The 16210-nt window shown below is 43.1% G+C and overlaps 1 protein-coding gene across 1 annotated transcript in view; it reads left to right on the forward strand.

The window, feature by feature from the left end:
* LOC137350605 (fibrillin-1-like) overlaps window positions 1-16210 on the forward strand; it is a 670523-nt gene that overhangs the window by 230410 nt on the left and 423903 nt on the right. Inside the window, exon 8 of the mRNA XM_068015324.1 lies at window positions 5969-6094. Coding sequence (XP_067871425.1) covers window positions 5969-6094 — 126 coding nt within the window. The remainder of the gene's footprint in view (window positions 1-5968; window positions 6095-16210) is intronic.

A 16210-nucleotide genomic window follows, 5' to 3' on the forward strand; every position in this document is an offset into this window, starting at 1 on the left:
AGCAGTTAGATACAACTGAGTGGCTTGCTAGGCCATTTCAGAGGGCATGTAAGAGTCAACCACATTGCTGTGGGTCTGGAGTCACTTGTAGGCCAGACCAGGTAAGGAGATTTCCTTCCCTAAAGGGCATTAGTGAACCTAATATAATATAACTGCCTAATATAATAGAACACATTCATTCTAGTGATAAATATTTTATTTTGTAGTTGAACTGCATTTAAAATGGCAACCCTAATAGTGATGCATCCAAATTGAGCGGGGTGGGGAGGGAGAAGAGATCGTAACATGATTAGCAGTGATCATAACATGATTAATTTTCACATTCAATTTGAGGGTGAGAAGAGTCGGTCTAAAACTTTATTTAAATTTAAATAAAGGCAATTACAAGGGTATGAAGACAGAGCTGGCTAATGTGAACTGGGATATTAGGTTAAAGGGTAGGACAGTAGAGATGCAGTAGCAGACATTTAAGGAGATATTTCATAACACTCAGCAAAGATCCATTCCAGTGAGAAGGATGCTAGGAGTGGGAGGCACCATTCATGGTTAACTAAGGAAGTTAAAGATAGTATCAAATTGAAAGAAAAAGTGTACAATTTTGCGAAGATTAGTGGTAGGTCCGAAGATTGGACAGAATTTAAAAACCAGTAAAGAATGACTAAAAAAAAATGAAGGAGAAATTAGAGTATCAGAGAAAGCTAGCTAGAAATATAAAAACAGACACTAAGAGTTTCTACAAGTATTTAAAAAGAAAAAGAGTAACTAAAGTGAGCAATGGTCGCTTAGAGGGTGAGACTGGGGAATTAATAATGGGAAATAAGGAAATGACGAAGCATTGAGCAGATATTTTATGTCTGTCTTCACTGTAGAAGACATCGATGACATCCCAGACATACTTGTAGATCATGAGGTGAAAGGGAGGGAGAAGCTTGAAACAATTACAATCATCAGGGAAAGGGTACTGAGAAAACTATTAGAACTAAAGGCTGTCAAGTCCCCAGGACCTGATGGCCTGCATTCTAGGGTCATAATGAGGTGGTTGCTGCGATAGTAAATGCATTGGTTGAAATTTTCAAAAATTCTCTATGTTCTGGAAAGGTTTCATCAGATTGGAAAATAGCAAATTTGAGTCCTGTATTCAAAAAAGGTGGGAGACAGGAAGCAGGAAACTACAGGCCAGTTAGCCTAACATCTGTCATGGAAAAAATGCTAGAAACAATTATTAAGGAGGTTATAGCAGGGCACTTAGAAAATATTAATGCAATCAGGCAGTGTCAACATGGTTTTGTGAAGGAGAAATTATTTGACTAATTCATTAGTGTTCATTGATGAAATAACATGGATAAAGGGAAACCTGTAGATCTGATCTACATGGATTTCCAAAAGCCATTTGATAAGATGCCACATCAGAGGTTACTACACAAAATACGAGTTCATGGTGTAGGGATTAACATATTAGCGTGGATAGAGGATTGGTTAGCTCACAGGAAACAGACAGTAGGGATAAATGGAACAAAAACAAGAAATGCTGGAATCACTCAGCAGGTCTGGCAGCATCTGTGGAAAGAGAAGCAGAGTAAACGTTTCGGGTCAGTGACCCTTCTTCGGAACTGACAAATATTAGAAAAGTCACAGATTATAAGCAAGTGAGGTGGGGGTGGGGCAAGAGATAACAAAGGAGAAGGTGCAGATTGGACCAGGCCACATAGCTGACCAAAAGGTCACGGAGCAAAGGCAAACAATATGCTAATGGTGTGTTGAAAGACAAAGCATTAGTACAGATTAGGTGTGAATACACTGAATATTGAACAGCAGCAAGTGCAAACCTGAAAAAAACAGTGGGTAAGCAAACTGAACAAACTAAGATGAAATGAAATAAATGCAAAAAAAGATTGTAAAGAATGTAAAAAAAAAAGGAAGAAAAAATAATTAAAAATGAAAGTAAAATGGCAGGCTGTCATGCTCTGAAATTATTGAACTCAATGTTCAGTCCGGCAGGCTGTAGTGTGCCTAATTGGTAGATGAGATGCTGTTCCTCGAGCTTGCGTTGATGTTCACTGGAACACTGCAGCAATCCCAGGACAGAGATGTGAGCATGAGAGCAGGGGGGAGTGTTGAAATGGCAAGCAACCGGAAGCTCAGGGTCCTGCTTGCGGACTGAGCGGAGATGTTCCGCAAAGCGGTCACCCAGTCTGCGCTTGGTCTCCCCAATGTAGAGGAGACCACACTGTGAGCAGCGAATACAGTATACTACATTGAAAGAAGTACAAGTAAATCGCTCCTTCACCTGAAAGGAGTGTTTGGGGCCTGGGATAGTGAGGAGAGAGGAGGTAAATGGGCAGTTATTACACCTCCTGCGATTGCAGGGGAAGGTGCCCTGGGACGGGGACGAGGTGGTGGGGGTAATGGAGGAGTGGACCAGGGTGTCGCGGAGGGAACGATCCCTTCGGAATGCTGACAGGGGAAGGGAGTATCGACTCTATCTTTTCTCCGCAAGTCCAGTCTCTTCCCACCTACATCCGTGACTCTTCTGACGCCCTACGTCATTTTGACAATTTCCAGTTTCCTGGTCCCAACCACCTCCTCTTCACTATGGACGTCCAATCGCTCTACACCTCCATCCCCCACCAGGATGGTTTGAGGGCTCTCCGCTTCTTCCTTAAACAGAGGCCCAACCAGTCCCCATCCACCACCACCCTCCTCCACCTGGCTGAACTTGTTCTCACATTGAACAACTTCTCCTTCAACTCCACGCACTTCCTTCAAGTGAAAGGTGTCGCTATGGGTACCCGCATGGGTTCTAGTTATGCCTGTCTTTTTGTGGGATATGTCGAGCATTCTTTGTTCCAGTCCTACTCAGGCCCCCTCCCCCAACTCATTTTCCGGTACATTGATGACTGTATCGGTGCCGTTTCCTGCTCCCGCCCCGAACTAGAAAACTTTATCAACTTTGCTTCCAATTTCCACCCTTCTCTCACCTTTACATGGTCCATCTCTGACACTTCCCTTCCCTTCCTCGACTTCTCTGTCTCCATCTCTGGGGATAGGTTGTCTACCAATATCCATTATAAGCCCACCGATTCCCACAGCTACCTCGACTACACTTCTTCACACCCTACCTCCTGTAAGGACTCCATTCCATTCTCCCAGTTTCTCCGTCTCCGACGCATCTGCTCTGATGATGCTACCTTCCATGACGGTGCTTCTGATATGACCTCCTTTTTCCTCAACCGAGGATTTCCCCCCACTGTGGTTGACAGGGCCCTCAACCGTGTCCGACCCATTCCCCGCACCTCTACCCTCACCCCTTCCCCTCCCTCCCAGAACCGTGACAGGGTTCCCCTTGTCCTCACTTTTCATCCCACCAGCCTCCATATCCAAAGGATCATCCTCCGCTATTTTCGCCACCTCCAGCGTGATGCCACTACCAGTCGCATCTTCCCCTCCCTTCCCCTGTCAGCATTCCGAAGGGATCGTTCCCTCCGCGACACCCTGGTCCACTCCTCCATTACCCCCACCACCTCGTCCCCATCCCAGGGCACCTTCCCCTGCAATCGCAGGAGGTGTAATACCTGCCCATTTACCTCCTCTCTCCTCACTATCCCAGGCCCCAAACACTCCTTTCAGGTGAAGCAGCGATTTACTTGTACTTCTTTCAATGTAGTATACTGTATTCGCTGCTCACAGTGTGGTCTCCTCTACATTGGGGAGACCAAGCGCAGACTGGGTGACCGCTTTGCGGAACATCTCCGCTCAGTCCGCAAGCAGGACCCTGAGCTTCCGGTTGCTTGCCATTTCAACACTCCCCCCTGCTCTCATGCTCACATCTCTGTCCTGGGATTGCTGCAGTGTTCCAGTGAACATCAGCGCAAGCTCGAGGAACAGCATCTCATCTACCGATTAGGCACACTACAGCCTGCCGGACTGAACATTGAGTTCAATAATTTCAGAGCATGACAGCCCCCCATTTTACTTTCTTTTTTAATTATTTTTTCTTCCTTTTTTTTTACATTCTTTTTTACATTTTTTACAATCTTTTTTTGCATTTATTTCATTTCATCTTAGTTTGTTCAGTTTGCTTACCCACGGTTTTTTTCAGGTTTGCACTTGCTGCTGTTCAATATTCAGTGTATTCACACCTAATCTGTACTAATGCTTTGTCTTTCAACACACCATTAACATATTGTTTGCCTTTGCTCCGTGACCATTTGGTCAGCTATGTGGCCTGGTCCAATCTGCACCTTCTCCTTTGTTATCTCTTGCCCCACCCCCACCTCACTTGCTTATAATCTGTGACTTCTAATATTTGTCAGTTCCGAAGAAGGGTCACTGACCCGAAACGTTAACTCTGCTTCTCTTTCCACAGATGCTACCGGACCTGCTGAGTGATTCCAGCGTTTCTTGTTTTTGTTTCAGATTTCCAGCATCCGCAGTATTTTGCTTTTATAGTAGGGATAAATGGGTCACTTTCTGGTTGGCAAGCTGTAACTGGTGGAGTGCCACAGGGATCAGGGCTGGGGCTTCAACTATTTACAATCTATATTAACGACTTGGATGAAGGGACAGATTGTGTGGTTGCTAACTTTTCCGATGACACAAAGATAGATAGAGAGTAAGTTGTGAAGGGGACATAAGGAGTCTGCCAAGGGATATAGATTGGTTAAGTGAGTGGGCACAAATTTGGCAGATGGTGTATAATGTGGGAAAATGTGAACTTGTCCACTTTGACAGGAATAATAGAATAGCAGTATATTATTTAAATGGCGAGAGTTTGCAGAACTCTGCGGTACAGAGGGATCTGAGTGTTCTGGTACATGAATTGAAAAAAGTTAGTACGCAGGTACAGCAAGTGACTAGGAAGGCAAATGGAATGTTGTTGTTTATTGCAAGGGGAATCAAATATAAAAATAGGGAAATTTCGCTACAGTTGTACAGGGCGATGTTGAGACCACATCTGGAGTACTGTGTACAGTTTTGGTCTCCTTACTTAAGAAAGGATATAATTGTATTAGAAACAGTTCAGACAAGGTTCACTCAACTGATTCCTGGGATGAGGGGTTATCTTATGAGGAAAGGTTGGACAGGCTGGGCCTGTATCTTAGAGTTTAGAAGAATGAGAGGTGATCTTATTGAAACCTATAAGATCCTGAGGGGATTTGATAGGTGGATGCTGAGAGGATGTTTCCCCTTGTGGGAGAGACTAGAACTAGGGGACACAGTTTTTTAAAAATGGGTCTCCCATTTAAGATGGAGCTGAGGAGAATTTCTACTCCCAGAGGGTCGTTACTCTGTGGAATTCTCTTCCCAGAGAGCAGTGGAGGCAGAGTCTTGATTGACAAGGGAGTCAAAGCGTATGGGGGTAGACAAGAAAGCCATGATCTTATCAAATGGCGGAGCTGGCTCAAGGGGCCTAATTCGTATGTACGTATTTAGTAATGTTGAAGAGGTTGCCATTTTAAATAACTTAAGATGATGCTATGGCTTTAATATATAAAGGAGTAATTTGAATTCTAATGCAGACTGTCCTGTTTAGTAATCATGTGCTTGTGCCCCAGGGCTCTGTGTCATTTGAGATCACCTATTTGTGTTTGAAGTCTGTTTTCAGCAGACCCAGTACATGGACTGTTTTCAAAGCTAGCTTGATTGGCATCGGGAATATACAGTCTGTATCCTGTGCTGTTTTCAATATTATCTAGTAACAAAGGGAACTTATTAGACCTCAAGTTTTCTACATCCTATTCACTACATTCGTAAGGTTATGTTTTGGTTCACAAGAATGTGGGCATGTTGATGGAAGCTGCTGTTTATAATGAGGATTGAGAAAGAATAGTTAGAGACTGGCTGAATTGTAGTAATAGCAGTCACTCCAATATAGTAATCAAAGGGGTAAAAATAACTAGATGTTTAAATGACGCAGCAGGTTACAATTACATTTAATTTACTAACTGTGAACTCTTTTATTACGTAGATGTTGATGAGTGCGCTACTATTCCTGGTATATGCTATGGAGGTGAATGCTCCAACACAGTTGGCAGCTACTTTTGCAAGTGTCATCATGGGTACCTACCCACTGCGGATGGGTCAAGATGCGTAGGTAAGTGATGGGGAAGAAAATAGCATAAGGAGTCAGACCAAGTCAGATTGGAGCAGTAAATGCTATTTTCCTATCTGCTTTCTCAGATATTGTTTGTTTCTGATTTTTGCTGGATTGTCCATTAAATAAAATGAGAGCTTGGTAATGAAATCTTCGAAATTTTTATTTTAAATGAGTTTGTTTAACCTTTTTTTTAAGAATGAGAAATCCAAAGTTTGAAATGCAGGACACTACTGAAATTGAAGAGAGGTTGAGGGAAGATAAGTGCCTGAAGTTTGTACCATGGGATAGATTGGGTTAATGCCTCCATTAAATTAGTGGAGAAAGGTATTTCAGAGTAACACATTAGTATTCCATGATGTAATTTCAGGGCCAAAGTAAATTTAAAAAGTAGTCATTAGCAATGCCAAATTTGGATTTTAAAAGTCTAAGAGATTCTATCAGGTAGGCAACTCTGTGGAAGGTAAGGAGTTCCATATTTTAGAGACATTTGAGAGGAATGATTTGGAGTAAGAACTGGTGGGGTGAATCATCGTTTTAACTCAGGAAAGATGAAAGTATCTCCATGAGATAGTAGTAATTGGAGCTTGAGCAACAAGTGTAAAGTTCATAGCAGAAATGACTATAATAGTATTGTTACGACCAGGTGAGAAAGGTGTCTAGGGGTCTTTTACTGTCTTTACCTGGTCTTATTGTAACAGGGTTTAATTTTTAACATATTGTGTTTTGAGCTCCCCCTTGGTGAATCCTTGTTCACCACTTTCCAATTATAAGGCAAAGAAATGAGCACAACCAGGTTTTCTCAGGTTTAAAGAAGAAAAGTGAAATTTATTAAACCTTAAGCTTAAACTTTAAATCGGTTGATGCCTACTGATACACACTGCACCCCACGCTAGCATGCATACGTGATATGCACATACAAAACGGAGACAGAAAAGAGCAGAAGAAAATTAAAGTAAAAAAGTTTGAGGCAATCTCTGAAGAGGAATTTTTTACTGTGCTTCGAGCTCGCTGTAGTCCTTGATTGTAGGTAGTCTTGCTTTTCGTTGGGGCCCAGTATTCTTCTTAAATCTTCTTCACTGTAAGAGACTTTTCTCTCTTGGGGTTCAGGTGTCTTCAATGGGTCTTCAGTTCTGTGAGAAAGAGATGGGAGCAGACAAGAGAGAGATCTTTTCAGTCCAGGAGCAAACAGCTTTCTGAGTTCCAAAGCTCTGTGGCAAGTTCAAATTAAAAAAAAACCAACTGCCAGTTAGTCATGTGACTCAACTGGTCTGACCACGTCTGTTTGTGTATTCGGCCATCTTAGCAGTTAACCTGGAATGCTGGTCTCTCCACCTTCAACGTCTGGTAATCAAAAGTCTAGAGCAGGGAGTGGTCCCTTTGTCCTTTCCAAGCACTGTCTGTTACTATGCAAATGTCTTTCCGGTCAGGGGCTTGGCAATTCCTTGTGATAGGCCCTCATCCCAGCAACAATTTTAAGTCTTAAAGTTCGTGTGATGAAATAATGTGTGCCTCATTCTTGGCAGATCGGGGCATGCAAGACAGTATAGATAAAATAGAGAGAGCAGAAGGGGTTGTGACAGAGTTGTTTAACTGGCTGATTATTTTGATAGACACCCCAAACAAGGAGAAATATCTCATTTTCAGCTATCTAATCCTATGGTGTGAAATTCTCTGGTATAAATATATGAAAAGGATTGGAATTTGCTTTGTTTGTCACCTTTGATTTATGTTAATGACTAAACAGCAATTATTTTAACTTTAATGATGCCAAAATGTGCAATTCATATGATCCCAGGACATCTTAATGCCTTAACATCTTGTACCTTACCATTCTTTTGTAAATGTTTGACTATTTTAGAATTCCTTCAGCTTTAAATGGTAGTATTTTGAATTTCTTCAATTCGTGTGGAAAAAACTTAATTGTACAATAAAAATTTGCACATCATGCCTATCCTCCAAAGAAGTTTTAATGGCAAAATTAATAGATTTTACATACTATGTTATCTTTTATTAATTTTATTACTTTTTTTTTTAGTTAGCAGCTTGCATGAGGTGCTGGGCCTATGTATTTCTCTTACTTTCTGAGCATGTAGGATGTCAACTTCTGATTTTACCATCGCCAAACTTTCAGCTGGCTTAGGAAAGGGCTAGCGTGACCAGGGACCTATGATTTAAACACACTTTAAAAAAAATGTATTCATGTTGCATATTTCATGAACTATATGATACGCAGACATCTCCAAATGTAGTATTATGAATAAGATTTACAAACAGTGAGGGAACAAAAAATAGTGAAAACTAAATTAGGCTGTAGCTGGTTTTTCGGGTCTCCTAACCATCGAAAATGGGGTCCGAAATGTGTGCGCAAACTTCCGACAAGAAGTAGGACACCATCTTAGTACAGGGCTTTGTGCGGATGTACATACTGACCACTGGCAGCATACAGAGCAGGCATTATGAAGTCAATCAGTGCACAAAACTGGTTTGATGCCAGTCCTGCCATATTTCAACTCCGTACTCCAGTCTACGCCTGGTCTTAAGTTCACACAGCTGAACGTGGCTTTCAACGGATTAAAGGACCTCCCCAAAAACATATTCAGTATGCTTGAAATAAAAACAGAAAGTGCTGGAAATACTCAGCGGGTGTGGCAGCATCTGTGGAGAGACAAACAGAATTAACATTTCAGGTCTTTGACCTTTTCATCAGAACTGGCAAAGGTTAGAAATGGAATAGGGTCTGAGCAAGTGAAAAGGGGGTAGGGGGAAGAGAACAAAAGGGAAGGTGTGTGATAGGACAGAGGGCAGGAGAGATTAAATGACAATGATGTCACGGAACAAAGGCAAAGGGAGTGCTAATAGCTAAATTAAAAGGCAAAGCATTAGCCCAGAGACAGTGTTAATGGTAGAATAATGAACAGCTCTGTCCAAAAGTAAAAAACCTGGAAAACAAGTTTAAGACAGGCCTATGGTTAAAAAATAATATAAAAAAGGCAGTTATGCTCTGAAATTTAAAAACAAAAATGCTGGAAATACTTAGCAGGTCTGGCAGCATCTGTGGAGAGAGAAGCTGAGTTAACGTTTCAGGTCAGTGACCCTTCATCAGAACTTGCAGATATTAGAAATGTAAAAGGTTATAAGCAAGTAAAGCAGGGGGTGGGGCAAGAGATAACAAAAGAGAAGGTGTTGATAGGACAGAGGGTCACAGAGAATAACTGTCAAGAAGGTCATGGAACAAAGGCAAATGGTATGTTAATGGTGTGTTGAAAGACAAAGCGTTAGTACAGAGAGGGTGTGAATAGACTGTAAAGCACAAAGTACTCCAAGCACAAACATTAAAAAAACCAGAAACAGTGGGTAGGCACAGTAGAAACAAACTAAACAAACTAAAAAAAACTAAAATAAAATAACCAAAGAAAAAAAGAAAAAATAACTAAATATAAAAAGAGGGGCCCGTCATGCGATGAAATTATTGAACTCAATGTTCAGTCCGTCAGTCTGTAGCGTGCCTAATCAATAAATGAGATGCTGTTCCTCGAGCTTGTGTTGATGTCCGCTGGAACACTGCAGCAATCCCAGGAGAGAAATGTGAGCATGAGAGCAGGAGGGGGTGTTGAAATGGCCAGCAACCGGAAGCTCGGGGTCATGCTTACAGACTGAGCGGAGGTGTTCCGCAAAGCGGTCACCCAATCTGCATTTGGTCTCCCCAATGTAGAGGAGACCACATTGTGAGCAGCGAATACAGTATACTAAATTGAAAGAAATACAAGTAAATTGCTGCTTCACCTGAAAGGAGTGTTTGGGGCCTTGGACAGTGAGGAGAGAGGAGGTAAATGGGCAGGTATTACACCTCCTGCGATTGCAGGGGAAGGTGCCATAGGAAGGGGAAGAGGTGTCGGGGGTAATGGAGGAGTGGACCAGGGTGTCACGGAGGAAACTATCCCTTTGGAATGTTGACAAGGGAAGGGAAGATGCGTTTGGTAGTGGGATCACGCTGGAGGTGGCGAAAATGGCGGAGGATGATCCTTTGGATGTGGAGGCTGGTGGGGTGGAAAGTGAGGACAAGGGGAACCCTGTCTCTGTTCTGGGAGGGAGGGGAAGGGGTGAGGGTAGAGGTGCGGGAAATGGGCCGGACATGGTTGAGGGCCCTGTCAACCACAGTGCGGTGGAATCCTTGGTTGAGGAAAAAGGAAGACATATCAGAAGCACTGTCGTGGAAGGTAGCATCATCAGAGCAGATGCGTCGGAGACGGAGAAACTGGGAGAATGGAATGGAGACCTTGCTGGAGGCAGGGTGTGAAGAAGTGTAGTCGAGGTAGCTGTGGGAGTCAATGGGCTTGTAATGAGTATTAGTAGACAGCCTATCCCCAGAGATGGAGACAGAGAAGTCGAGGAAGGGAAGAGAAGTGTCGGAGATGCACCTGTGAAGGTGAGAGAAGGGCGGAAATTAGAAGCAAAGTTGATAAAGTTTTCTAGTTCCGTGCGGGAGCAGGAAACGGCACCGATGCAGTCATCAATGACTTGGGGGACGGGGCCTGAGTAGGACTGGAACAAGGAATGTTCGACATATCCCACAAAAAGACTAGGACCCATGCAGGTACCCATTGCAACACCTTTTACTTGAAGGAAGTGAGTGGAGTTGAAGGAGAAGTTGTTCAGTGTGAGGACAAGTTCAGCCAGGCGGAGGAGGGTGGTGGTTGATGGGGACTGGTTGGGCCTCTGTTCAAGGAAGAAGCGGAGAGCCCTCAAACCGTCCTGGTGGGGGATGGAGGTATAGAGAGATTGGACGTCCATAGTGAAGAGCAGGCGGTTAGGGCCAGGAAACTGGAAATTGTCAAAATGACGCAGGGCGTCAGAAGAGTCACGGATGTAGGTGGGAAGAGACTGGACCAGGGGAGAAAAGATAGAGTCAAGATAGGAAGAAATAAGTTCAGTAGGGCAGTAACAGGCCGAAACAATGGGTCTGCCGGGACAGTCTTGTTTGTGGATTTTGGGAAGGAGGTAGAAGGAGGCAGTGCCATGTGCCGCCACATGTACCGGTGCCATGTGCTGCCACATATACACACTAGACCTCTCTCTACAGAAGCACCGCCTCACCTTATCTCAAAGCTGTTCTACTCCGCAGTTTCAATTCATCCTTCACCTTATCCGACGCATTAACAAAAGACATCCAGTGCCATGCTCTGAGATTGTTGAACTCAATGTTGAGTCCAGAAGGCTGTAGAGTGTCTAATCGGAAGATGAGGTACTGTTCCTCAAGCTTGTGTTGAGTTTCACTGGAACGTTGCAGCAGGCCAAGGACAGAAATGTTGGCGTGAGAACAGGATGGTGAATTAAAATGGCAAGCAACTGGAAGCTTGGGGTCATGCTTGCGGACTGAGTGGAGGTGCTCCACAAAGTGGTGACTCAATCTGTGTTTGGTCTCCCAATGTAGAGGCGACCGCATTGTGAGCAGCGAATACAGTGTACTGAATTGAAAGAAATACAAGTACAGTGCTGCTTCACCTGGAAGGAGTGTTTGGGGCCTTGGATGGTGAGGGGAGAAGAGGTAAGAGGGAAGATATTACACCTGCGATTACATGGGTAGATGCTGTGGGAAGGGGATGAGGCATCGGAGGTGATGGAGGAATGGACCAGTGAGTTGAGGAGGGAACGATCCCTTCGGAATGCTGACAGGGGAGGGGAAGATGTTCTTGGTGGTGGCATTCCGAAGGGATTGTCCCCTCCGCGACACTCTGGTCCACTTTAATTCACCATCCTGCTCCCATGCCAACATTTCTGTCCTTGGCCTGCTGCGGTATTCCAGTGAACCTTAATGCACGCTCGAGGAACAGTACCTCATCTTCTGATTAGGCACTCTACAGCCTTCTGGACTCAACATTGAGTTCAACAATTTCAGAGCTTGACTGCCTTTCTTATTTTATCTTATTTTATTTTATCTTATTTTATTTTTTAACCATTGGCCTGTCTTAGACTTGCTTTTCAGGCTTTTTGCTTTAGGACAGAGCTGTTCGTTATTCTGCCATTAACACTGCCTCTGGACTAATAGAACTATTAGTACTCCCTTTGCCTTTGTTCTGTGACATCATTGTCATTTAATCTCTCCTGCCCTCTGCCCTATCACACACCTTCCCTTTTGTTCTTCTTCCGCCTTTTCACTTGCTCACATTTCTAAGTTTTGCTGGTTCTGATGAAAAGCTACAGACCTGAAATGTTAACTCTGTTTCTCTCTCCACATATTCTGCCAGACCTGCTGTGTATTTCCAGCACTTTCTGTTTTTATTTCAGATTTCCAGCATCCGCAGTATTTGGCTTTTATTTCAGTATGCTTGATTCTGTAGTGAAGCAGTGCAGGTGCTTGTTTTGGTATTAAGGAAGCATGAGATCAAATGGGCTCAAGAGCCTTATCAAAACTGTTCTTATGTTTATTATCCACTTGTAGTTTACATAAATGCAGAAACGAATAAATAACTATTCTATAATGCATCATTGGCCCCAACTGTATTTGTTGTTTTTAGTGAGTTTATGCCTTAAACCGAGCATACTGACATTTTTGGAGGTGAATTCTGATTTGTACCTATATTTGCCAGGTGTCTACCCCATAATGGTTGCACTGTTTTGGTGATGTGATCTGGGGTCACCAATTTTTGTGGGAGCTCATTGGATAAATCAGCACAAAATGTGCACCCTTACTGTATGACTGTCACCTCCATAGATATTAGAGCACAACATAAATGTGCATTCTTTTTTAATACCAGGAACTCCAAGTTACCATAAATTAACCTCTCTCTCCTCACACCATGCTTCCTCTCATTGGCTTAAGGTGCCTTTCTTTCTCCTATCCTAGCAGTTCTGCTGGATGCAACCTGAAGGCCATTATCGCGAAAGTTGGTGGCCTGCTTCTCTGGTACAAAAGACTCCCAAGACTGAGATGGCCCTTCTGTCATGACAGCTTGCCTCTGGCAGGAAGCTGCTGCTGGCTACATTTCTGGAGAATGTGCCTGGGCAGTCTGGTATCAATCACCTCTTACATGCTACTTTTGTGGCATTAGGGAAAAGGTCAGATGCCAGGGATATGCTCTGCTCGCTTGAGAAACAACAGCCTCATTCCAATGGGCCCTAGATTTGTATCCTATTGATCAGTGTCCTGAATCGTCAAATTGAAATTAGCAGATCCTGGAAGCTCTGGGAGACAGCAACCTGCATCCTAATTTGCAGTCTGAAAGTCATTACAAAGGATGGTGTCTCCTACTACCATTAAAGCTGCAGTCTGTAGTTCTAATGGAGAAGACGGCAGCAACTGATCACTGGTTGGTTCTTGGGGGGGGGATGGGGTGGGGTGTGCTGTCATAAATTTTACTGAAATTGCCACTAGTTTCATTGACGTCTACAACAAAAAACTTAGCTGATGTTTCCACAAATAATGTCTGTAGATTCCAAGAGTCCCTATCATTCATAGGCATTTTGTGCAAGGATTGCCTGTAACAAGATTGAGGAAATTAGAAAAGGGTTGCGATGAGGCATGTCTTCTAGGGGACCAAACAGCTGATGTAATAGATCTCCTGGTGTCACCTTGTTAAAGTGAAGGAAGGGATTTTAAAATTCTTATGCAAGTAATTTCTGTTAGTGAAGATAGCAAGACAAAGTGTGAGAGCTTGAGTTGGAACTCCCTTAACCGGAATGCAGTATGAAGGGTGACTAGTGCAGCTATTAATTTTAGAGGGTGACCAAGGAAGCAAAGGGAGGTGCGGGGTGGTTGCTGGTGTGTTACCTTGCTTGTCCTCATCAGATCATTGAACATTTTCTGGCATTGGTCTGCACTAATGGGGGTGAAAGATGTGGCATTCAATGCCACTGCCATCTCCGTCCACAAGGCATGCAAGACATTTTCATGTGGTTTCCTCCCATGAACATCCAGAAGTCTGTGAGAGGAGGAGTTGTGTTACCGAGGTGCCAAAGGATGTGTAAATAAGCTAACATTGCAATTTATGGAACGGTCAACTCCTTAAGAGTATTGGCAAGCATAAGTCCCACCTCCTGGGTGCAACATAAGCATAATTAATCGAGTGGGTTTTTGCAGCCTTTGCGGCGCAGTGGTTAGCACGCAGCCTCACAGCTCCAGGGACCCGGGTTCGATTCCGGGTACTGCCTGTGTGGAGTTTGCAAGTTCTCCCTGTGTCTGCGTGGGTTTCCTCCGGGTGCTCCGGTTTCCTCCCACAGCCAAAAGACTTGCAGGTTGATAGGTAAGTTGGCCATTATAAATTGTCACTAGTATAGGTAGGTGGTAGGGAAATATAGGGACAGGTGGGGATGTTTGGTAGGAATATGGGATTAGTGTAGGATTAGTATAAATGGGTGGTTGATGTTCGGCACAGACTCGGTGGGCCGAAGGGCCTGTTTCAGTGCTGTATCTCTAATCTAATCTAATCTAATATTTATCTGTGCAACTTTCAAGTAACGTGTTACCTCCTTCTGATTTCTATTATATTTGCTCCACAAATGTAGCCAGACTCTGCTCAGTCCTGACTTGGAAATTGCCTTCACCTTCAGCTGCACCTCTACTATCTGCTATCTGACTGCATTCACCAGCACAACTACTGGTTCATATTCACTCCAAATTTAACTTGCCACTCCTGATGGAACACTAGATGAATAGAAGAAAATATTAAGAAGGAAGTACTAAGAAGGAAATCAAACTTGCTTTGTTAGATGGTTGGGATCCTCCCCATTCAGTTTTTCTCTCTGCACTCCGCACAGGTGCTAAAGACAAAAAATAATCCAATATTTAATGGTTAAATTGAACAAGATGGAAGAAGGCATGCCAGAGAGATTAACAAGGATATCCAGTGCATCTTCCTCCAAGAGAAGCATGGCTTGTGCTTCCTGTGCATTATGTTACATGTGTACAAACAGAAAAGTAATCTTGAAATGTTGTATTAGTACAACACAGTGAATGGCGTATGATTAATCTGCAGTCCATCCTAGTCACCTTGAAATGATCATGCATCTTTCAGCTGGGTTATGTTACTATTATTTGATGTGTGTAAAGTACCAAGATTTCAGTTATAAATTATAGCTTGAGTGTGTGCTTTGCTGAAGTTTGAGTATACAAAGGAGCTGTAAGGTTGTGTGACGATATAGGTTTTGCCTTTGTGGCTGAGCTGATTTTGTTTACTTAGCCTGAGGAGGACAGGAAATTTATATTCTCAGTGAGGAAACTGTAGATTGTCATGTAATTCATATAATTGGTCTAAAGCTGGTGCCATCTTGGCAAGTTGTTTTTTCACTCACCTCCTGTAACTAGGAGAATAAGGATTTTCTGTTACAAACCCTCAGCCCTGCCATCTGTTAACTAGATATTGAGCAGAAGAAAAGGTGCCCTCCTGTGCAGGAGACACGAGGTATGTTTACAAGAGTGACCAGTAGCACTGAGCCCAAAGAATATGTAATATAAAAACCTGAAAACTCTGACTTCGGTGAAGGGTTGACAGACTGCAATTTATGGTATACAATCTTGGCCCATCTGCTTAGTATGTGATACTGTTGGGTAGTAAAACTTTATGAGATTCCTTAAAGTATGCCATCTTCTTCCACATCTGTTTCTAGATTTTGCTAAGTGTTCAGTTTGGCCACCATCTCCTGGAAGACCTACTGCAATATAGTCTTGTAGGAAGGAGATACCCTTGAGTGCCAAGCAAGAAAATGCTCCTGCTACCCAAGCTGATCACTGCCAGTTTGCCAACTATCAAACTTTTGGCTTACTACTTCTTTCTCACCGTACAACTTATAGAAAGACTTAGAAATATTTAAATGCTATTTTCAGGCTTTCTGAATTCTGAAATAATATTTTGTCCCATTATGCAATTGCTTACATTTAAGTGGCTGCACCAGTTTAAAATTTCCCAGCCATCTTTTTAAGACTGCTGTGTTGTGCTTTATACTGTATATCCCATCTGCCCAGCAGTCATGCTTCTTGCATGTGGACCATTGAGTACAGGAAGCATGTTCAAACTATTTAGGATCTGTATGTGCCTCACAAAATTAAGCAGTCAGCTTTCCTCGATTTTTGGGCATACAGTGTGTATGGTGAGATGTAGACCTGCTGGTACTCTGATG

This window comes from Heterodontus francisci, chromosome 35, assembly GCF_036365525.1.
Source record: "Heterodontus francisci isolate sHetFra1 chromosome 35, sHetFra1.hap1, whole genome shotgun sequence".
In the NCBI taxonomy this organism is placed as follows: domain Eukaryota; kingdom Metazoa; phylum Chordata; class Chondrichthyes; order Heterodontiformes; family Heterodontidae; genus Heterodontus; species Heterodontus francisci.